This window comes from Trichomycterus rosablanca, chromosome 5 (assembly GCF_030014385.1).
Source record: "Trichomycterus rosablanca isolate fTriRos1 chromosome 5, fTriRos1.hap1, whole genome shotgun sequence".
NCBI lineage: Eukaryota > Metazoa > Chordata > Actinopteri > Siluriformes > Trichomycteridae > Trichomycterus > Trichomycterus rosablanca.
The window spans coordinates 6,937,028-6,960,900 of NC_085992.1; the positions used below are offsets into that span (position 1 = coordinate 6,937,028).

General features: G+C 38.5%; 1 protein-coding gene across 1 annotated transcript in view; it reads left to right on the forward strand.

Annotated features, from left to right (window-relative positions):
- slc24a3 (solute carrier family 24 member 3) overlaps positions 1-22,664 on the forward strand; it is a 69,418-nt gene extending 46,754 nt beyond the window's left edge. Inside the window, exons 3-17 of the mRNA XM_062994794.1 lie at positions 2,224-2,300; positions 8,544-8,618; positions 8,719-8,803; positions 8,930-9,033; positions 14,756-14,830; positions 15,486-15,511; positions 16,216-16,269; positions 17,631-17,758; positions 17,882-18,042; positions 18,601-18,871; positions 19,029-19,195; positions 20,309-20,423; positions 21,041-21,153; positions 21,672-21,737; positions 21,881-22,664. Coding sequence (XP_062850864.1) covers positions 2,224-2,300; positions 8,544-8,618; positions 8,719-8,803; positions 8,930-9,033; positions 14,756-14,830; positions 15,486-15,511; positions 16,216-16,269; positions 17,631-17,758; positions 17,882-18,042; positions 18,601-18,871; positions 19,029-19,195; positions 20,309-20,423; positions 21,041-21,153; positions 21,672-21,737; positions 21,881-22,024 — 1,661 coding nt within the window. The 3' untranslated portion in view covers positions 22,025-22,664. The remainder of the gene's footprint in view (positions 1-2,223; positions 2,301-8,543; positions 8,619-8,718; positions 8,804-8,929; positions 9,034-14,755; positions 14,831-15,485; positions 15,512-16,215; positions 16,270-17,630; positions 17,759-17,881; positions 18,043-18,600; positions 18,872-19,028; positions 19,196-20,308; positions 20,424-21,040; positions 21,154-21,671; positions 21,738-21,880) is intronic.
- Positions 22,665-23,873: the final 1,209 nt, after the last annotated feature.

The window sequence follows — 23,873 nt, forward strand, 5'->3', positions numbered from 1 at the left end:
TCAAGGTGGCATGCTGAGCTGCTGAATGGCTTGTTAACAAAGCAGTCACACTTAGACAGATGAGACACCAGCTTTCTAGATGCAGGGAAATCAGCAAGTGAAAATCTGACCAGTTTCAGGCTTTTTGTTGGGGTTTCTGCTTGGCCATGGCGAAGAAGCTTCACATGTGCAGCAATGTACACTGCAATTATTGGCATGTTTTAAATTATATACACAGAAGAATTAGCAGAAAGTATTTATAATATTGTAAGGTGTTTTCTGAAATGTACAGTTACAATAGACCACATAGTCAGCATAGACAACTTGGAAGTCACAAGGCTTGGAAATAGAGCTCTGTATTACAACTGGTCTTTTTTACGTGACCTGCACATTGATGGTGCAATTGATTTGAAGTGTTCTGATTGGAAGTAGGGCAACACAGTGGATTGATGGGTAACACTGTCGCCTCACAGCAAGAAGGTCCTGGGTTTGATTCCAGGGTGGAGCGGTCCAGGCCCTTTTTGTGTAGAGTTTTCCTCTGGTTTCGTCCCACAGTCCAAAGACATGCAGTCAATTAAGTGGAGCTACTAAAATATCGCCCTATATGAGAGTCTCTGTCTTTCGCCCAGTGAATCAGACTCAGGTGAAAGAATTACTAGTCAGCTTACCTACTTTCCACAACAGTAAATGTATTAAATATATATTAAATCCATCCCGTTAAGTTCAGTAAATTTACAGGGGCACGTGTGAACAATGCATTTCTATAATCCTTTATATTTTTTTGGCCATTTTATGTAATATACACTTTAACTTGAACTGTGGGGCCAGTGATAGCTCAGTGGTTAAGGTACTGGACTAGTAAACAGAAGGTTGCCGGTTCAAGCCCCGCCACCACCAAGTTGCCACTGTTGGGTCCCTGAGCAAGGCCCGTAACCCTCAATTGCTCATTGTGTTCCGCTCATTGTGTAAATTGCTTTGGATAAAAGCGTCTGCTAAATGCTGAAAATGTAAACTTCTACTTCCACTTTTACTTGCTGCATGTCTTGCATGTCCTGTTCTGATGCCCTGCATCTTAACTTTTCTCTGAACTCCATCAACCTCCTGATGTCAGGCATTTAGGCTGTTATTAATCATGACAAACCCATAATCCTTACTGGCTTATTCTCACAGACTTCTCCTTTCTCTTGCTGCCACTACCCAACCACAGCCATACTGCTGCAATTACAGAACAGTTAAATTAGGTCTAACAAAAGGCAGATCAGATGCAGAGTAAATAAAGCCAACAACGCTGGTGAAAATAGGATGCAATCTTAAAGGAACACAGGACTTAATTTTATTCTCTACTTGAAAGTCATTCAATACTTATTTTCATGATCAAAACTAGAAGATTTAGCTGGTCATAGTTCTACATACAGCAAATGCTAACACACACTTGCAAGTGCGTGACCCACTTTACACTGCACCATGGACACACAGAGCTTGATGCAGACGTTGTGCTCTGTCAAGTACTCACCAGTGCACCAAGGTTAAGTAGCAGTCAGGTAGCTTGTATAATAGAAAGTGTAGCACCAACCAGAGACTTTAATGACCAAAGCAGAGTCATTTTGCTCACCATCAGTAAGAGCTGTAAAACACCAAGGAAATAATAGTTCAGCATGTGCCAAAAACAGTCAGACATAATACAGGATCCACAGCCTGCAGATCAACATTGTACACTAAAGTGCATGATATTCCATCTCTGTTAAATCTATCAATTAGAGAATACATTTGGACAGTGGTAAATGAGAGGTTAAGGCTTTAGATTATCATTTGGAAGGCAGGTTTAAGGCTTCACCAAGCTGCCACTGTCAGGTTCTTAATCAAATGCTTACCTCAACTGTAAATCACTTAGGATTAAATTCATTCAAAGGAGTAAATACTAATGTAAATTTTGATAAACCATTTTACCATAGTCTTGCACCTTAATGTGAGAAAGACCAAGAGCCAAGAAGTGGAGAAATCTCTATTTTCACTCTTAATGGAGTAAAAAATAGAAATAGTTCAAATAGACGTAATCAATTTGTGTTGGTGAAAATCATGTCAATGCTTGTTTAACCAAAGCTCTAGTAATTTGTCATATTTTAATCACAGATATAGATTTAAAAAAGATATATTACAGGAACTGAATTAAAACTTATATTTAGTTCCATCTGAGATAAATTTGCAGTTCCGAACTTGACATTTGTGTGTGTTATTTTTCTTCAGGTGTTCATGAGTTTCCTTCTGACATCTTCACCAAAGAGGAGCGGATGGAGGGAGCTGTGGCCGTGCACATCATAGCAGTAAGTTTTGCTACAAAAGTATAAACACGTGAAAGTATGCAGACTCTTTGCTGTGACACTTGTGGTTAGCTCCATCTGGTTTGCTTTAATAATTATTTAAATGTGTCTGAAACTCAATTGGGCGGCTCGGTGGGTAGCACTGTCGCCTCACAGCAAGAAGGTCCTGGGTTCGATCCCCAGGCGGGGCGGTCCGGGTCCTCCCCGAACCCTGATTGGATAAGCAGTTAAGACAGTGAGTGAGAGTGAGTGAGTGAGTGAGTGAGTGAGTGAGTGAGTGAGAGTGAAAATCAATTGGAGTAAACCTGTTGGGGGACCTACATTTACACTGAGTTGCCTTAATAATGTTGACTAATTTAGAATTCTGATATAACCTAAGAGGATTTGCCATTTTTTGTGTGAATAAGAGAATTCAGGTTAAAATAAGTTTTATTTTGACAACACCCTCGAAACCAATGGGCACATGTACCTGATTTTATATAAAATGTATTTAACATTTATGGAAATTGTTAATGTTTCAATGCTAATGAACTTCCTAGTCCTAGTTTAATAATTGCAGTAAAACTCATCCAGCCTTAGGCGGTTTTTTTTTTTTATATTCTCTCCTATGACCTACATGAGTTACAAGTAGATCATCTGACCACACTGTTAGAGCTTGTGGTACCTTGTTCTGCTCTATGGTGTTTTTTAATTACATTCTTTGGTCTGATATGACATATTGTTCCAGTTTTCAACCCTTTTAGGAGAGTTTTACACTTTTAATGTCTATTAGCTAGTGCACTAAGCACATGATTCTCTGTATTTGTATAATAGTTTCATCTGGAGACTGCTTAATTTATTTAAAATAAGTTTTTATATAAGAATACCTGCATAATTGTGTAGCAGTTGAGAAAGGTGTGTATTTAAAACTAGTATTTAAAACTAGTATTTAAAACTATTTAAAATATAGTAGTATATGTGTGCACGTGTACATTTTATTACACATATTGTTAATAAGTTATTAGATAAGAATCTGAGAGCTGAATATTATTTTTACTATCATTTTTGTACATTTTGTCCCGCAAGAAAAAGTGGTTTAGAGAATATGCAACTAGCTTACCTCTGCAGTGGCTCGATGCCCACCACTGACATTGTTTGTTTTTGCTTTTGCTAATTTATTCTGTTTAACAGTAAAGCAGGCATTTGCAAAGCTGACAATAGTTGTGGAGAACAGAGCAGTCTTAACATGATTTACTGTAAGTTCTGTGCAGCTTTTCCATGGTTTACATCTCCAACATCATTGTTTTCTCTCTTTCCATCTGGCAATTCTTTTTTCCTGACATTCAAATAGCCACACAGTTGGCAGGGCAGAAATGTTAACAAATGGCTTTCTAACCCAAACATGCTGGAGGTGTAGGATAGCAGCTGGGCTTCAGGAAGACAGGAACATGCGGAATAGTGTGGCTTACTCACCGAGATTGGTGACTGCTGCCGCATCATATATTAAAATAAATCATGCAATTTTTGGTAAAAAAATAATTTATTAATGGTTATGTGGCAATTATTGTAACATTTGGTAACAAACTTGTTTGTTTGACTAAAGCTTTTTTGTCATAGGGAATACAAATTTTAATAGACCTATGCAATAACACTGTTATAACATTTAATGATGCTGAATAAGGATTGGGTCATGAGCGACACCATTTATTTCTTTATATACACATTTAAAATACTAATATTTATAAGTAAGTATACAAAGATGCCAATATCACCTTAAAACAAGTTTATATTGCAAGGATCTACACTCACATAATATTAATCCTTGTTAAACTATAGAATACCATGCTTTATATACATCTGTATTATATATACAAGTGTTGTGAACTGAATTAGCATCATTTTTATGAAACAGCGTGTATTTGGTATTTAAAGTAGTTTTAGGAAAGCATCTTTCTATGTGCAGAAAGTGATACAAGCCATGTTATTCTAGCTTCTTTCCCACTATACATGAACTAAAGCCCTGCCAGTGTAGAACTGTGTGTGTGTGTGTGGTGACCTGACGGGTGAATGCTCTTATTTAAATGACAGCGAATGGAGAGCCAGAACCGAGTGTTCCTTATGAAATCCTCGGTGACATCATGTGTCACTGCTGTTGTGGTGTACTGTTTAATTAGCTGGGTGTGAAAGTGGAGAAAGAAGCTAGTTAAAGAGTGACTGTGGCCATTCTCAGACTCCTTTTATCATACTTTATGTAACAGGGTGGCAGCCGTTTAGGTGGCGCTCTATGTTTGGAATCGTGTCCCTGTGCGCTGCCTATTTTGGCTGGCATAATGTGGCACAGAGGTGCAATAGCGCATGTTTTGTTAACCTCTTTTGATGAGAAACGAGCCTTATGAGCATTGATACGCTCCAGGTGGAAGTTCACTTATATATTATGGCTTCTCACTGATTGTCTCACCAGCTCCTTTGTTTACACATTTGCTTTGTCCAGTCCGTTTTTTTGCTAATGTGGGGTGTCAGCATTCTTTTGGTTTTTGCGAACTGCCCTCGATCTTGCCGCACTTTGAGCGTCGCAATGGAGCTGAACTGGGAGAGGGGATTGCCCCCGTGGTGGCGTGACACCCCTTTTCCAGAACAGAACTACCTGTAAATCTACAAAAATGTATATGCACACATTTTTAGAGAGAAAACAGAAGTAGTTTGTTAATGTTCCCATATATCTGGATATAAAACAAATAATGCAGATCAAAATACAAACATTAACATCAACAGCCAACGGCATAAATTTGCACCCATGATACCTGCTGTACTATAACTGCCTTTATCACCTTGACCTGAAACCCTATAAAACATAGTTTAGTTCATTCATTCTTTTTGCAAAGCCATTTTAACCTAGTCATGGTCACTGTGGGTCCAACACCCTCGAAACCAATGGGCACATGTACCTGATTTTATATCAAATGTATTTAACATTTATGGAAATTGTTAATGTTTCAATACTAATGAACTTCCTAGTTTTAATTTTAATTCAGCATGTAAATATTTGATCATTTTAATAAATATTTATATAAAATAATATGGGAAAAAATTATTGCAGTAAAACTCATCCAGCCTTAGGTGTTGTTTTTTTTTTAATATTCTCTCCTATGACCTACATGAGTTACAAGTAGATCATCTGACCACACTGTTAGAGCTTGTGGTACCTTGTTCTGCTCTATGGTGTTTTTTAATTACATTCTTTGGTCTGATATGACATATTGTTCCAGTTTTCAACCCTTTTAGGAGAGTTTAACACTTTCAATGTCTATTAACTAGTGCACTAAGCACATGATTCTCTGTATTTGTATAATAGTTTCATCTGGAGACTGCTTAATTTATTTATTCTTTTTATAGCAAAAATGACAATTTCTCCTGTTTCATTTCGGTTTATTTTAGGACCACACACTGTAGAGGTCTCAGCCCGTTTAGAGCATCAGCCATAACATTAAAACCACCTCCTTGTTTCTACACTTACTGTCCATTTTATCAACTCCACTTACCATATAGAAGCACTTTGTAGTTCTACAATTACTGACTGTAGTCCATATGTTTCTCTGCATACTTTTTAAACCTGCTTTCACCCTGTTCTTCAAGGGTCAAGACCCCCACAGGACCACTACAGAGCAGATATTATTTAGGTGGTGGATAATTATCAGCATGACATGGTGGTGGTGTGTTAGTGTGTGTTGTGCTGGTTTGAGTGGATCACACACAGCAGCGCTGCTGGAGTTTTTAAATACAGTGTCCACTCACTGTCCAATCCATTAGACACTCCTACCTAGTTGGTCCACCTTGTAGATGTAAAGTCAGAGACGATCACTCATCTATTGTTGCAGTTTGAGTTGATTATCTTTGAGACCTTCATCAGTGGTCACAGGACGCTGCCCTCGGGGCGCTGTTGGCTGGATATTTTTTTGGTTGGTAGACTATTCTTAGTCCAGCAGTGACAGTGAGGTGTTTAAAAACTCCATCAGTGCTGCTGTGTCTTATCCACTCATACCAGCACAACACACACTAACACACCACCACCATGTCAGTGTCACTGCAGTGCTGAGAATGATCCACCACCCAAATAATACCTGCTCTGTGGTGGTCCTGGGAGAGTCCTGACCATTGAAGAACAGCATGAAAGGGGCCTAACAAAGCATGTTGAGAAACAGATGGTAAGTGGAGCTGATAAAATGGACAATGTGTCTAGAAACAAGGAGGTGGTTTTAATGTTATGGCTGATTAGTGTATGTGCAGTAAAATAGGAGAACCATTAAGAAAAAACGAATACAATAACTACATAAATAAACAAACACACACACACACAGCTTGAGCATCTGAACTGAATCCAACTGGCTGGGCGTCTACACAGACTTGAAACCCGTTGATGGATTGTTGCCTTGTCCAGTGTTTCCTGGTAAAACTTGAACTGCCGTGACCCTGAACATTCTTAAGCAACTGATTACATAAATTTAACAGCATTTATCTTGCTTTCCTCTGAATATTACTCATATGAACACATACATACATACATACAAATATTTGTTGATTTAACAGCAAGTAAAGTATTTCTTAGGTTGTTAAACTACTTTGCAAGTATTAACATGCTCTTTATTCAAACATACGTTCTGAAGTACAGAAAGCCCAACAATAAATCAGATACATAATAGCTTTTAGTTTTGGATCAGATGATCAGTTTTAGCAGCAAGCATCTGAATGAAGGTTAGTGTGTATTTGGACAAGCAGATGTTGGAATAACTAATCCTTAACACACACACTCACAGCGCCAGTCACCATGGACGCCTCTGATATAAGCACATTTCCCAGAAATGGTTAAAGCTCTCCCAGCATCACTGAACTCTATTTGAGGAAATTTGCGTTTGACGGATGCTGTTTCTGGCTTCATGCTCACTGTGCTAACCCAGCTGATCCTATAGTATTAACATGCACCAGATAGAATCGTTTATTTATCCGTAAATAACACTTTTCAAAGATTTGCTCCTACACCTGACTCAGAGCCTGCCAGTAATTCATTATGTTATATTTCCATGAATTGTGGAGCATCTGAAGGACAGGGTGTGTTGGGGTTCATCCTTTTTTCATCAAGCCTTTCCATGTTGGATAACATGCTGCAGCAGAGTGTAAATATATCCTACGTAGGCATGCTGTTTCTATGTTTTTGGTCAATCCTTTTCCATTTACCTAGAATGTACTTATTACTGTTATAAGTTTTTAACTGACTGTTTTTTCTTGTATTACTTACTTACTACAAACACTGTGTTGAAAAACGTAGACAGTGTGTAATGTCATTTCAGGAGTGTTTATGAAATCTGCTTTTTCAGTTGTTATTTTTGTGTTTAGAGCTTTCTTGAAAAGAGCCTCTGTCTTTATTAATGTTTTATGTATCCCTAAGGAAACATCAGGATAATATATTTAGGGTAAGTATGTAGAGTTGCACAAATATTATGTGTAAACTTATTTACAAGCATTAAGGTTTTGAGTATGTGCCTCACAGCACCATTAGTCCAAAGGACTTGGCTTCAATCTTCACAACTGATCAAAGTCTGTTTTTGTAGACCCTTCTGATTTTGTAAAGTGTCTTAATGAATAGATGCTGTAGTCATATCATTATTTTTAAGTCATTTAAGTGTAACATGTTCAGTGATAATGAGTTAAGTGGGTTTGCATATAAAGTTTACCTGGTTTAACTGGATCTGCTCAGACATTTAGTCCATAGTCCTAAAAGTTCCCAAATGTTAAAATGAAGTTGGGTGGTGCCCAGGTGGTGCAGCGGGATATTCCGCTAGCACACCAGCACCGAGTTTCTGAGCTCCTTGGTTCGACACTCTGTGTTTCCACTGGTCGGCTGGGCGCCATCTGGCAGGCATAATTGGCAGTGCCTGCAGCAGATACTAATTGGCCACCGTATCTGCAGGGTGGGGGCCGAACTACGTGTGGGTGGGTCTTCATATGCTGTGTAAGGACCCTGATTGGTGGAAGAGAAGCCTGTGCAGAAAGCAGGGGCAAGAAGAGGAGGGCTGTACACATGTCGGAAGAGGCATGCTCTCCTAGGATGCAATCTGGTATCTTTCAGCAGCAGAAGACAGAATTGAGTGTGCTAAATCGAGAGCAAAATGTGGAGAAAATGCATTAAAATAAATAAATAAAGTTAGGTTAATGTTTGTTGTTAATTCATTGAACTTGAAGGTGAATGAAGGTGTTCTTTCTGTTTTCATTAAGGCCATGTATATGTTCTTTGCCCTGGCACTAGTGTGTGATGACTACTTTGTTCCCTCCCTGGAAAAGATCTGTGAGGTAAAATAACACTGTACTGTTACCTACTTCTTTGTGTAACATGATTGAATGCATTTTTATTGTATTTTACATGTATTTGTGTGTTGTTTGCGTGTCTCAGCGCCTTCATCTGAGTGAAGATGTGGCTGGAGCGACGTTCATGGCGGCTGGTAGCTCGGCTCCTGAACTCTTCACCTCTGTTATAGGTAATCTTCCACAGTGTATCTTCCACTTTACTGCTCACACTAATTTGCCCTTAATGACTAAAGCCTAACGGACAGCATGCAAGGTATGATATAAATTTTGCTGTAAAATCTAATCTGTTTAAATAGGAGTGTTCATCACCAAGGGAGATGTGGGAGTTGGTACAATCGTGGGTTCTGCCGTATTTAACATCCTGTGCATCATTGGAGTATGTGGGATCTTTGCTGGGCAGGTACTTACATTTTCATTTTTTATTGAGCAGATTTATGTATCCACAGTAATGTTAAACTAAAGCACTGTGTAAACTGTGGTTGTTTTATGTATCTTGTAATTGAATTTTATTTTAATAAGATTTTAAGAACATGCATCTACAATTTAAATGTTGAACATAAAAAATGACATAAAAGTATGTACAATTAAGTTGTTCAGCCAAAACATTAAAAATATAAGACAGCATCTGCATAAATGGGAATGGTGTTGGGCCAGTGTTTAAAGGTGGGTGGGATGATGTTTGTGGCATACAGACATTGTATTGTATTGGGATATTGTACTGGGGTGTACTTGGGTGGGATTGGTTATGCCAAGTTCACACTACACGACTTTCCAAGTCGTCAGGTCGCTGTACAGTTCACACTACACAACTGAATCTCTTGCACCCGGGAGTCTTTCAGTCGGTGTATATTTCACACTACACGACTGATCGGCGATAGGGGGTTTCACACTACACGATCCATCACCAACTGGAATCGCAGGCGAGCTTCTCTGGTCTCCTTTTTTTCTTCTTTTAAACAAAAACACACGTGAGAAGTGACGAGGGTTTTAATGACACCACGTCCAAAAATGCACGTCAACAAGTAGCGAGTGATCAAAGTGTTTGTGGTCTGATGTGCAGCGTAAAATCAAAGAGGAAAAATAAATGAATCTGAGTGGATTTGGCAACACAAACAGTATATGGCTTGTTCTGCAGTAAAGTGGATGTTAATTAATAATTTTGTAATGCAGCGTGGGTATTATGTTTTGTAGAGGACGATCAAATCAGAAATACCAGAGCGGTAGAGAGAACAGAGTGGCGACACTCCCATAGGGAACCGTTGGAAAGGGGGCGGGACATTTTTTCTGCGCAGCTTCCGGGTTGTGGAGCTCTGTATAGTTCCAAACATCCCATAGAGCCCCATTCATTTCCACTACTTATCAAACATTTTTAGCTGTTTGTTGCTTTGTTTTAAAAAAATTATGAATTTAATGTCATTAATATACTTAATACTGTTATTGTTTAGCATTTGCTCAGCACTAAATGTTACATGTTTATCTTAATTAATAGGTATAACCCAATTTAGCTTAGTCAGTTAAGCTTAATTAATGACACACGAGTCTTTTCACCTAAAATGAGTTGATTAATCAAGAGTCTTGTTACAGAAATGATCATAAAACATTAGAACCACAATAAATCATTATACTTTTACTTTCATACTTAAGTACATTTGAAGGTAAATTTAGTTTAGTACTTTAGTGGAGGTAAAGAGTATTTTTACTTTTACTACTACTTTTACTGGAGTAATATGTTACCTTGGATATCTCTACTTTAACTCAACTACATGGTTTGTGTACCTTGTCCACCACTTACATTAGACAAAATGAACTAGTGCATATATTCATAATGAATTCATTAATGTATTACATGTAGGAATCAATTATTAATCACTCATGAAATAAGAGATGAATGAATGCTTTTTCATGTACCTGCACTATAATGTTTTTGGTACGGTAATGTGTTTATCAATCTGTTCATTCAGTGCAGGTAAACCTTATGAATCCAGCACATGACTTAGTGTTTAGCCAAAATGATTATTATTATGAATCCTCAGGAAAGTGAAGGGAGATTAGTTTATGCAAAAAACAAAACATAAAAAACTTTAATGTCTATACTGTATATTGTCTCTACTACTTAATGATATCGCATTATGTAATGTATGCTAATATAATGTACTGTGTGTTAACAAGAACGACCTATTAACAAATCATTATAAACATCAATCTTCCACTTTATGGTTGCAGTAAGATGCAGTAAATGTAAACGCAGTTGAAAATACCCAGAAATTGTACAAATGTTTATTATTTGCCGTTTAATATTTCATTTACTGCTGCCTGTCCCATTTGAGAACATGACAGCGCCGAGTTTGTTTGGAACTATTGAGGGTTACATGAACCACGTGACCGCGTAGCGGCGAGATCAAGGAGTGTCGCAACTCTCTCTATCTACGGCTCTGAGAAATACTACGTGTGTGTGCCGGTGTATCCTGATATAAACTATATCCTCTTCTGCATTTCCCCTCACACCGTATCCTGTGTTCTCATTGGCTGTTCGACATGTCACTCATTCCCAGTTGCCCATCTGAGATCAGATATCTGGCGTGCTAGAAAATTCGATCCGGTCGCAGAGCGGTCGGCGAGCCGGTCGGGTCGAGTTGTTGGATAGTTGACACATAGCGACTGAGAGCCGAGTTTTGATCGCCGAGTGAACGCTGAGTTGCTCCCGACCCGGAAAATCAATCGCCGATCAGTCGCAGAGCGAAAATCAGGGCAAAAATCGTGTAGTGTGAACTAGGCATTAGGTATTGTATTGGGGCATACTGGGATGGGATTGGTTAGGTATTGTTTTGGGGTGTACTTGGGTGGGATTGGTTAGGTATTGTTTTGGGGTGTACTGGGATGGGATTGGTTGGATACATTGAGAAAATTGCCCCTTCTGTTTTAGTTCATATTTTTCCAAGAAGTTGTTCCCTTAGCAACGGATTCAAATGCAGCAGAGCATCTCCACACCGTTACACTACAACCATTTGGCAACTGATATAATTGTTTGTACTATACTAGGTACACACACTGTATACATTGGTTAGGTATTGTTTTGGCATGTACTCGGGTGGGATTGGTCAGGTATTGTATTGGGGTGTACTGGGATGGGATGGGTTGGGTATTGTGTTGGTGCACCTTGGTCTAGAGCGGACATTGTGTTAGGGCATATTGGGAAAGGGTAGAGACATTGTTGTGGTACTCAGAGCTGTACTCTGGATTTTTGGGCATACAGGGACTGGGTTGGGGATTGTGTTAGGGCATGTAGAGATGGCGGGGGATGGTGTTGGTGAATACATTGATGGGATTGGATGGTGTTGGAGCATTTGGGTATTGGGTGGCGACAGTAGTAGAAATTAAATGGGAATTGTGTGAAGGCATGCAGTGAAAGAACAGAGTTGGTGTTGGGGTATGTGTGGATGGTGCTGGCAGAATTCAGTGTTAGGGACAGTACTAGGGGAATGGGTGGATGGTTGTGGATGGGAACAGATTTCCTCACTGTGCAGATTTTGTTTATGAGCTCTGCATTAACAGTCTGACTTCATCTGCTGTGGGATAATACTTGGCTTTTCTAATCACACTTCATACTTAGCCCTAATATCCATGACTGTATACAAGTGCTTTAACTCTCATGCATGAAAAAACAGAATCTTAAGTAATCGTTTCACAAGCTTTCTTATGTCCGCACTCCACTGCATTCCACCTCTCCCTTTCACAAGCACACTCAACAAGATAAAAACACGTACCCACACATGCTTATCCACACAAGCCTTATCAGATCAGACTGGAAAATCAACGCTGTATGATGGGCCAAGCAAGTGTGTGCTGTGTGTAAAGTTAAAAGCCTTTAACAGCAGAACGATGCTGGGTCTCCATGGCAACTCTTAACAGCAGTACAAAGTACCTGGGTTACTCAAACGCAGACTTTGCTGCTTTATATAGCATGCACAATTCTCACGTCAGCATTACTCACTCACTGTAGCTTCTAATCTATGCTCAACAACTGGATTCGTACAGGAAGTTTGCCTTTATTTGGTATACTGACGTCCTGTACTTTGACAGATGTCTAGTTGGTCATACCTTAGTCAGCATGTAAAGTACCTAAGCCAAGCAGAAAAACAATCTCACCTGTGCCCACTAATCAAAATCTAAATTTGAAGTAGTACTCATTAAATAGATGTGAAGTGAGGTTGTTTAGGGTGTGAAGCATAGTCCCATCTTATTTAAATATGGTAATTTGTGATTTATTGATACATATATAAATAAAGTAACCAGTACAACATTATCAAGAAACACTTTTTGCAAAGCAGAAACACACCCTGCTCATGTCATCTTAGGGCACCTCTCATTTACCCATTTACAGTAGTGGTCAACATAATGGGCACCTATGAATATTAAGTGCATTATTTATAATATGTCATGAAATTAAGTGTTGGATTTATAAACCACACTGCTTAAAGAACGACATAAGAGGGCAGCCAAACTTTCCAAAAAGAACATAGAACAAACCACAATCCTTCTGGGAAAATGTTCTATTGACAGATATAACCAAACTAGAGCTCTGTGGCGACACATACCATCTTTATGTTCATAGATAAGAGAATGAAGCATATTAAGAAAAGTGCAGCCTCCCTACAGTGAAACGGTGAAGAATCCATAATGTTTTGAGGCTGATTTTGCTTTCTGCAACGTACACATCCAAAACTATAAAAGGATGGTGAAGAAGGTAAATTGGACTGTTTTAAACTGGCCAGTAATTAGTCCTAATCTCAATCCAGTTTTGAAGTTTGTTCATCCACTTATTTCTTTAACATTTTATACTAAATAGTCAAGGGTGTCATTAATGTTGACCACAATTTTACTCACTCACTCACTTCTATAGGACATACAGAGTAGCCAGTCCATCCTCTGCATGCTTTTGAGTTCCGCTGCACCTCCATGTTACACTGTATACATTGAGAAAATTGCCCCTTCTCTTTTAGTTCATATTTTTCCAAGAAGTTGTTCCCTTGGCAACGGATTCAGATGCAGCAAAGCATCTCCACACCATTACACTACAACCATTTGGCAATTGGTGTAATGTTTGAACTATACAATGCTGTGTTTGCTTTTTACAGGTTGTCTATAGGGCTCGTAAGGTTTTGGGACCAGCAGTGGTTTACTTTTTTTCTTTTTATATATTCATTTCTACATTGTGGCATAATGAACACAGAGATATCTGCAGTTCAGTCACTGAACCCTGGGGAAAATTCTATTAGGTTGCGCTCCTGGATAGAATCACCAATGTTCTAGTTTCTCTTTCTTAAATATTTTTTACTCAGATCTGACATCAGGATAACCTTAACAAAGAGAATTTAGCATTAAACTGAAAAGTTAACCTTTCCAGATCAATGTACAGTATTTTAAGGTCTTTTTTATTCATCTGTAGAAATTTAATTTAAGCCTGGCTCTGTTTAAATAGCTAATTAAATTAACACATTTATATTTATTTTATTGGTTAATTGATAGACCAATTGATTAATTACATGTTTACAAAAACACCTTATGTAAAGTAAACTTGATTAAAACATGAGGCATTTTGAGGCAGTTCAAGACAAATACTGTAAATCAATGCAAAGATGACTCAATTAAAAAAAGGTTCACTTTAGGGAGGGTCGTTTCCTGTTCCAGCATGACTGTAAAGTTCATAAAAGACATGACCTGGGGGCACTCAGGTGGCGCAGCAGCCTAATACGCTAGGCCGTCACTGCCGAGATCCAAGTTTAAATCTCAGCAGGGCACGTACACATACAATTAACTGGCTGTGTGTCTAAAGGGTGAAGTGCTCTGTGTAGCACTGATCTCAACCCTATTTAACAGTTAGTAAAACAGTTAGTAAAAATGCAAAATCTCTTTATCCCAAGGGTAAAACAATGCAGAAATCCCATTTATCTGCAGTCGAAGTTTTATTTAGAGCATTTATATAGATAGTAAAATATTGGCCAACCAATCAAGCTGTTAGCTCCTGATACATGTTTATAACTCATCTTTTTATAATATAAATTAGCATCAAAACAGCTGCTTTCACAAAGGTCCTCAATCCTCCTCTCTATTCCTCCTTACAGGCCGTGCGTCTCTCCTATTGGACTCTAATGAGAGACTCGGTGTACTACACGCTCTCAGTGACGACTCTCATCGTGGTGAGTAGAAGCTCTAAGTGGTTTCTCAGGCTCCTCTGAAGCTGGTAGCTCTCTTCACACCACATGCTATAGGACACTACTGACTTTCCCTAGTGGTTCAGAACCACATACCTCTTTTTAAACCCTTATAATAAGCAGAGCAGTGCAGACACATATACATATTGTACAACGTACTCACAGCGCTATGAGAGTCGACATAGCTAATTGTAATTATAATTTCTTCTAGTATAGTGACTTATTAGCATTGCAAATTAGCTAAACATACTGTAAACCTAACACATTTTGGAGCACATGCATATCTGTTGCAAAATGGGCTAGACCATATTGTTTTTATTTATGCTGAAGATGAACTGAAATTTGACATTTGGGCAACGTAACAAACCTCAGTTCTAAAAGCAATAATTTTAGTAATCTTTGGAACAAATCGTTTGATGTAGAGCGTAATGTAAGTTGTTTCTGCCACCTAGTGGTTAGTCCAATACATTACATTTACATTACATTACATTACAACAGCAGCAGCAACCTGGCAGTGGTGGGGCTTGAACCAGCGACCTTCTGGTTACTAGTTCAGTACCTCAACCACTAGGCTACGGCTTGCCCCCACAAAAATGCAATTCATGAAGTAATTTATATTTTCTTGTTTCTCTATTTTCAGTTCATCTATGACGAGAAGGTTACATGGTGAGTATTAATCTTTCTTAGTTTGGTAATAGTTCTTAACCAGTGTGGACTGGTCAGTGATGCCCAATCTCTCTATTTCCTCGGCTGCTCCCGTTAGGGGTCGCCAGCGGATCATGATCCGCATTATTGATTTGGCACAGTTTTTATGCCGGATGCCCTTCCTGACACAACCCTCCATATTTATCCGGGCTTGGGACCGGCACTACAACTCACTGGTTTATGCATCCTAGCGGCTAGGTACCTATAGGACAATTCAGTGTCTCCAATTAGCCTGGCTGCATGTTTTTGGACTGTTGGAGGAAACCGGAGCACCCGGAGGAAACCCACACAGACACAGGGAGAACATGCAAACTCTGCAGAAAGGACACGGACCACCCCGCCTGGGGATCGAACCCAGGACCTTCTTGCTTTGAGGCGACAGTGCTACCCACTTAGCCACCGTGCCGCCTTGGCCAGTGATGCCCAATATTTGTTATTATCTTCATCATGACATTCATCATGAAACTAAAATAAAGATCTTTTCTTGGTCTATATTGTTCTGTTGTTCTGTAAACTTTAACTCTAAACATTTTAATATTTAAACAAAAAATTACATATTTTCCATACTGTTTCTATACCTTTGTGCTCTCTAAATAAAGTTTTGCTAGAAATCGTACCTGCTAAGCTAAATGTTTGTTATCAAAGGTTTTGTTCTGTTTTTTAAGGTGGGAATCACTTGTCCTGATTTTGATGTACCTGGTTTACATTTTAATAATGAAGTAAGTTACTTTTGCCTAAAAATCTTAAGTTTAAAAATAGGTTTTGAAAATATTTAACCCTGGGATATTTGATTAGCATGACAATGTTAAGAGCTAGTTTATTAGCTGTTTTGTGGTTTGCTATCTGCTAACCTGTAAGTTATGTTATACTTAAATCTCACTCTTTTTCACCCGTGATCACTGTGGACTAGTTTAGCAGTTGAGTTACTGGACTTCTAGCTGCCAACTTGTTCCTCATATTCCAATCTAGAATCAAATCTGGGTCTTTTTTAACACACAGTAATAAACCAGAACTTAATGATTACTTCTTAATGTGTTTTAAAATGGCTCTGACTAACCACAGACTCCAAACAACTCTCACAGAAGTCCTGTGGTATTCAAACATTTTGTTATAGATTGCCCAGCTATCCTTGTGATCTTGGAGACAATAGAATTCATCTGACCAGTACCTTCTTCCATTGCTCCGATTCCAGTTTTGATGACTGCATGTCCATTTTAGGTCCATTTTAAGATTTGATGGTGGACAGAAGTTAGCATGGTCACTTTGGCTGGTGACTGGTCCTTGAATAAGCAGCACCATAAACAGAGAGATTTAATGGAGTGTGTGTTCAACTTATCAGCAGTATTAAAATGATCTAAAGTTTAAGCCATAGTACATCTTCAGTTGGTCCATACCAGACACCAAAGCATTTGTGTCCTCTGCCATCAATGAGTCCTGGTCACCCCACCCCCTTGTTGTTTGTGGCACGTTTCACCTCAGCCCACTGTTGGTGGGTACTTGCCACAGCTGCCTGTAAGCACCCCTTGCAGTTTTCGAGATACTCAACCGAGTCATATGACCACTTAACACTAAATATATCCCTGACCATGAAATGCTAAATTGTTATAAAATAGTAAATAGACAACCTGGGTTGTCCTGATGTTTTGAATGATTGGTGTGTGTTACGATGTAAGCCTTATAAAACTGGGGCTTTAACCTTTATTTTAATTGGGCATGCTCAGTGGTGCAGTGTATGCTAGGATGTATGGTTAATGAGTGTATCCATCTTGGGTTTGTTAGCCCCAGCCATACAGGCCCTCTCTGACCTCACAAATGCTCTTTTGGATAAATGGGAAAAAATTCACACTCCAAAATCTTTTAGAAAGACTTCACAGAAGACTGGAGCCTGTTATAGCTACAAAAGGGGGACCAACAGTATATTAACATATGTGGATTTAGAATGAGATGTCATAAAAGCTCCTGCACCTGTAATGAATAGGTATCCCAATGCTTGTGTCCACAGTGCAAGTATGTTTTAGCTGTAACTAACACATGCTTGTTTTGGTGACCATTTATTGACTTAACTCATTTATTGACTCAGATGTAACTCACGTGTAGTGCGCTACTTAGAACGGAGGAAGAAGAAATCCATTAACCTGGGTAATGGTACAACCAGCAACACAGATCTTGATGATGGCTGTGATGCTACAGCTGTTCTCCTCAAAAAAGGTAATGCAAAAAGAAATGACAAAATTAATATCTACCACTTTAATAATCATGATAGTATGTAAATCAATTAAAAAGTTTTGTAAAGGGAGTATAAATAATATTAACTGTTTCTCTTTTGTGTAGCGAATTTTCACAGGAAGCCATCAGTACTAATGGTGGACGAGTTGCTGTCTGCATATCCTCATCAGCTTTCCTTTTCTGAGGCTGGCATGAGAATTATGATCACCAGTCACTTTTCCCCACGAACCCGCCTCACCATGGCCTCCCGCATGCTCATCACAGAGGTCAGAATTACACACTGAAAAATGTAACATTATTTCACAGGTGGTTCCTTTAAAACAACCCAATAGATGGCGCGTGGGTGGCACAGTGGTAAAACACACTAGTCCACTAGTGCTGAGCTCTGTTATCGGCTGGCTGAGCACCGATACACAGACATGATTGGCTGTTGTATGCCAGGTGGGAGGGCTAAAGGGATCAGTGCATGACTTTCTGTATGCAATACTGATCCCTGTGTGAACCCATCCTATGCAGGTGAAAAGAAGCGGTTGACAACTGCACATGTGTTGGAGGTGGCATAGCTTATGTACGGCCCTTCTTGGCACAATATACTGCAGGAGATCCCATACTTTACTAGCTAATGTGTTATTTTAATAAAAAAGAACACTTTACACTTAAATTAATTGGAGATTTCAGTCAAGTTCCAAGTCTGATGGTACTGTGGGGCATTTACATCCACAGTTTATTAAACACTTCAGGGATCATCAGAATCACTGTAGTGGACAGTAGGACTTTTGCAAAATATCAGTGTTGCAAAATATTGTGATTGTTTATGTTTGCAGAGGCAGCGGCTGATAAATGTCCATTTGAAGAATGGGGACTCAGACCTGGGTGTAAAACTTCCTGAAAAGCACGGATTAGAAAATGGCATTGTTGGGGTGGAGCGGGGACTGAATGCATGGAGGAATGGCCACCGTGATGATGAACTACAAAGGGCCGATCCTGGAACCGACTCTGAGAATGAGAATGAAGACAATGAGAACAATGAGAATGATGAAGAAGAGGAAGAGGATGATGAGAATGAAGGACCCCTTGTTCCATTCCGCTGCCCAGGTAGCCTTTGAATCTTTGAATTAATTTCTCATTTTTGTAACACTGATATTTTGTTCCATTTAACGTTATGAAGCTGTATATGAATATGTTTACCTATTGTATTCAAGCCAGCATAAATGTATTCTTTGTGTGTTTGTGTGTGTGTGTGTGTGAGCAGGGGGCATGTGCAATAAGCTAAAGTGGCTGTTGGCATGGCCAGTGAGTCTGGTGCTGTTCTTCACAGTACCCAACTGTGCCACGCCACGCTGGGAGCGCTGGTTCATGGTCACTTTCATCACGTCCACACTCTGGATTGCTGGCTTTTCCTACATCATGGTGTGGATGGTGAGAGCCTTCACTTCTGATCAGACTGTTAGCTATTTGTTAGCGACAATAAAGATTCTTATGAGGCTAAACTAGTGTAATATTGTGTCCCATGTAATTTGCAAACATAATGTTCACTTTTATTTCTTCAGTGATGATACATTATGTAGACAAAAATTATTTTGTCAGCTACCCATTACATTTGCATGACATATTATTCTAAATCCATAGGCATTAATATGGACACTCTTTAAAGCTTTCAGTCTTTGGGAAGTCTTTTTATGGGATTTTGTAGTGTGTCTATGGGAGGTTTTGCACATTTATTCAGAAGAGCATTGGTGAGGTCAGACGCTGATGTTGGACGCAAAGACCTGGCTAGCAATCTTGACATTTTTAGTTCATCCCAAAGGTGTTTGATTGGGTTGAGGACTCTGTGCGGGCCAGTGAAGTTCTTCCACACCAGACTTACCCAACCATGCCTTGATGGACCTTGTTTTGTGCACTGGGGCACAGTCATGCTAAACAGAATAGGGAGTTCCACAAACTGTTTCTACAAAGTTTGATGCATACAACTGTGTCTTGATATGGGGCCCATGCCAACCCCTGAAAAACAACCCCATAGCATTATCACTCTACCAAAATTTACAGTTGGCACAATGCAGTCAGGCAGGTAACGTTTTCCTTGTATTCGCCAAACCCAAACTCCACCATTGGACTGTCAGATAAAGAAGAGTGAATCGTCGCACCACATAATATGTTTTCTCTGCTCCAGAGTCCAGTGGTGTCAGGCTTTACAACACTCCATTCGCTTGGTGATGGAAGGGAGGTTTGGAACCCTGCAGTTATTAAGGCAGCACAGCTCAGCACTCAGCGACCCTGCTCTTTAACCTTACATGGTCTGAGTTGCTGTGGTTTTTAAATGCTTCCATAATACCTGTCGAAGTTGATTGTGTAATATCTAGGAGGGACGATAATGACTATACTGCATATTGTTTTACCCAATGGTAATAATTTATAATGCATAATGTTATTCAATAGGCTTTGTCTTTGTTTTTATTTTTAATATGTAAATTTGGAATTTTGGGGATCATTGCATTTTTTACTTTTTGCCTTACCTGCTCTTGCTTTTCCCAGGTGACAATTATCGGTTACACTCTTGGCATTCCAGATGTCATTATGGGCATTACATTCTTGGCTGCAGGCACTAGCGTCCCTGACTGTATGGCAAGTCTTATAGTAGCACGACAAGGTAAGCTGGACCAGAAACTATGTGCCTCCAAATAACTTTTATAGTTATTGTTTAAATACTCTTTAATTCTTGTTTCTTTAGGTCTTTAAGTCTTCTATTTATGTTTTTTCATTTTTCACCCAATCCAGTTTTGGCCTGTTGGAGCTAATCATTTTCTCGTTCATCAATCACGTCTTTTCACCTGCTAGGGACATGGTCTCACAGAGCGCAGTATTGCCTGTAGAGAGCCATGCACTGCCATCTATGATCAGTCACTCTTCAGTCAGGCACCTCAACCGATCAGCAGAAGTCATAATTGCCCAAATGATAAAAAAAACCTGTTTCAGACACCCATACAGATACTGTGTCTGTATAGGTACCTGGGCCGCCTGACAGCAGAGCTAAGATTTAAACTCGAGGGCTTGAGATATCAGTACTGGTGGGCCAGCATGTTTTACTGCTGCTCTACCCAAGCGCCTAGAATACATTAATCTGACTCCAGCATTCAGACACAATAATATAGACATACACAAGCCGTAACTTTAATAATAGCCATGGGTATTAGTTCCTCTACCTGTTGTTTTGCACTGGTATTTTTTAATCTTGCTGCATTTGTTCTTTTTCATACTGTATTCTAGGCCTGGGTGACATGGCAGTTTCGAATTCCATTGGCAGTAATGTGTTTGATATCCTTGTTGGACTGGGGCTGCCCTGGGCTATTCAGACTCTGGCTATTGACTATGGCTCAACAGTAAGTGGTCAACATCACATTGTTATTTAAGTAACAAGAGTTAGAGCATATACAAATCATAAAACACATTTTATTTTGCAATGTTCATCACTTACATACTTATTCTTTGGCATTTAGCAGACGCTTTTATACAAAGGGACTTACAGTATACAGTCTGAGCAATTCAGTGTAAAGGGCCTTGCTCAAGGGCCCAACAGTGGCAACCTGGCAATGGTGGGGTTTGAACCAGCAACCTTCTGCTTACTAGACCAGTACCTTAACTGCTAGGATACAACTGTCACATATATTTGTAAAATGTAACTTCAATAATTTTAAATAACTAAAATAATGTGTCTGAGAGAATGGCCGTTCAGTCAAAATACCATTTGTGAGAAAAAAATGTGTCACAAAAACAGAAGTATATTATTATAATATTATTTGTTTCATATTATTGAGTAGCATTCTAATGTCTTAATGAGTGTAGGACTGTAAAAAAGTTTTGTAACCACTGTATTATAACAACAATTCTTTTCACCTAGATTCATCTGAATAGCAGAGGCCTCATTTTCTCAGTTGGACTGCTCTTAGCATCTGTGTTTCTAACGGTAATTAATTAACAGCTGTGTCTTTTTTATGTCACGTTATCAAGCGATGATTAATTAGAAATGATTATAAGCATCTGAAACTAGGCCAGTAGGGCAGTAAAAAAGGTAATACTAAATTAATGCACTTTCCTTCTCTCTCTTAGGTTCTGGGTGTGCATTTGAATAAATGGACCCTGGACAAACGTCTGGGCTTTGCATGTCTACTGATGTATGCTGTTTTCCTGTGTTTCTCCATCCTCATCGAATTTAACGTCTTTATCTTTGTCAATCTGCCTACTTGTCAATGACACCAATTTGATTCAAAAACACTTTCTTTGGGTCAGTCCTTTGAGGACTTGACCACGGGTCCTTCATCTGAAGAAGTAGTCCTTGATCCTGTAGTTCCTTGTTTTTTGGAATTCGGATGGCATCCTGGTCAGCAACTTCGGCCAGTTAAAAAGTGAAGAAGAGGACCGCATGCACATCATGGATCAGATACAGACTTCTTGGACAGGACAGGAAGATAAACAAAGATAACTACTGCCTGGTTTGATGTGAAAACAAAATGAGGATTTTACATATTTATATGAATTGAAAAAACTGAAACAGAAAAATTTATTTTATCTATTACGTTTTGTGATTATGTTGCTTTAACTGGCTGCTAAACCGGCAGGGAAAAGGTTGGACTAAATATTTATTAAATTATTATAAATAATTAAATTATAATAGATGATTATTTTTGAATGATTTCTACAGACGTTAATTAGGGACTAGCAAACGGTACTGGTGAACTGTCTGTTAAATAATCTTATGGATAGTGCTAGCAAAGTTGATCATGTGACTAGAAGTTATCATGGGCATTACCCTCGACCATGTAGTTCAGTCCATCCTTACCCACTCTGTCTGGATGCCAGAGACTGTTTAAATAAAACATTTTAAATATGGTTAATATAAATATGTTTACTTTTTAACTAGAGGATATTAAAATGAACATTGAAAGGTTAAATAACCATAAACTATGAAGGGTTTTTGCAAAGTGTTAGTAGTACATGGTAGTTTACCAACAATAGTGTATTTATGTTAAAAGATGTAAAGAATTTGCTGCCCTTGATATAAGGGACATGTATAAAGATGTTTATGAATAATGTTTACTCTGTATATAAGGAAGCAGAGATTTGTCTATTTAATAATTTATGAAAACTATTTATGCACATAATTTCTACTTGCAGTTTAAGGATCCACAGCTGTCCCAAAGAAAAGAGCATTTTACAGCCACACTATGTCACTTTACTAAAAGATTTGTGCGCAAATATTTTGTATTAGAACATATTAAAGTTTCATCATATTAAAGTAGCCTGCTCACTGCAAAGAGGTCAACGGAGGTCAGCATGTAGGTTTCATTCAGTGTTTTGGTTAATAAAATGCACATTTCTACCCAAGTAGCTGATTAACAGGAATATGCCCTGTTAAAATGATGCTACTGTACTGTTATTAGGAAAATACTTTTTAGTTTTATGCACATTTACAACATAGTAGTGAGTATATTTTACAGTAGATTTCTAAATCTAAAGTTAAGATCATTATGTACAACTCTGTAATCAGTGGGCATTCATGTGTTTAGAATGATTGGATGGCTCCACTTCGTATTTAAGTATCTAGAGGTGGATAAAGTAGCAAAACAGAGAGTGAAATTATCCAGATGAAAAGCAATTACAGCTACAGTAGGACATCGCCTAAACAGTAGAAGGTAATTTGTAAAGTAAATTACAAAAAGGCAATAATGTTTGACATTTATTTTATTAACTTATTTCATGCAACGTATTTCTGTTCCTACAAATTTACTGGAGTAAAAGTAACACCAATTTAAAAATATACTCCTCCCTCTACAAAGTTATTTAATTAAATCAAAAGTAAATGTAGCACATTACTACTTATCTCTCATTTCTGGTAAAGAATATGAATAGTCGTTTGAGCGCTGGAATCATGTGGGTTTATTGGGAAGCAAAAACATCATATCAGGAGTGACATTACATGAACGTGTGATTTATGCACTGAGAAATTTACTAGGTCTTACTGTTTGAACAGTAGAACTTAAATAGCTAAAATATGTGTTAAAAATTTTCTGTATTTCTATCATGAAGAAACTTTGTACTTTAT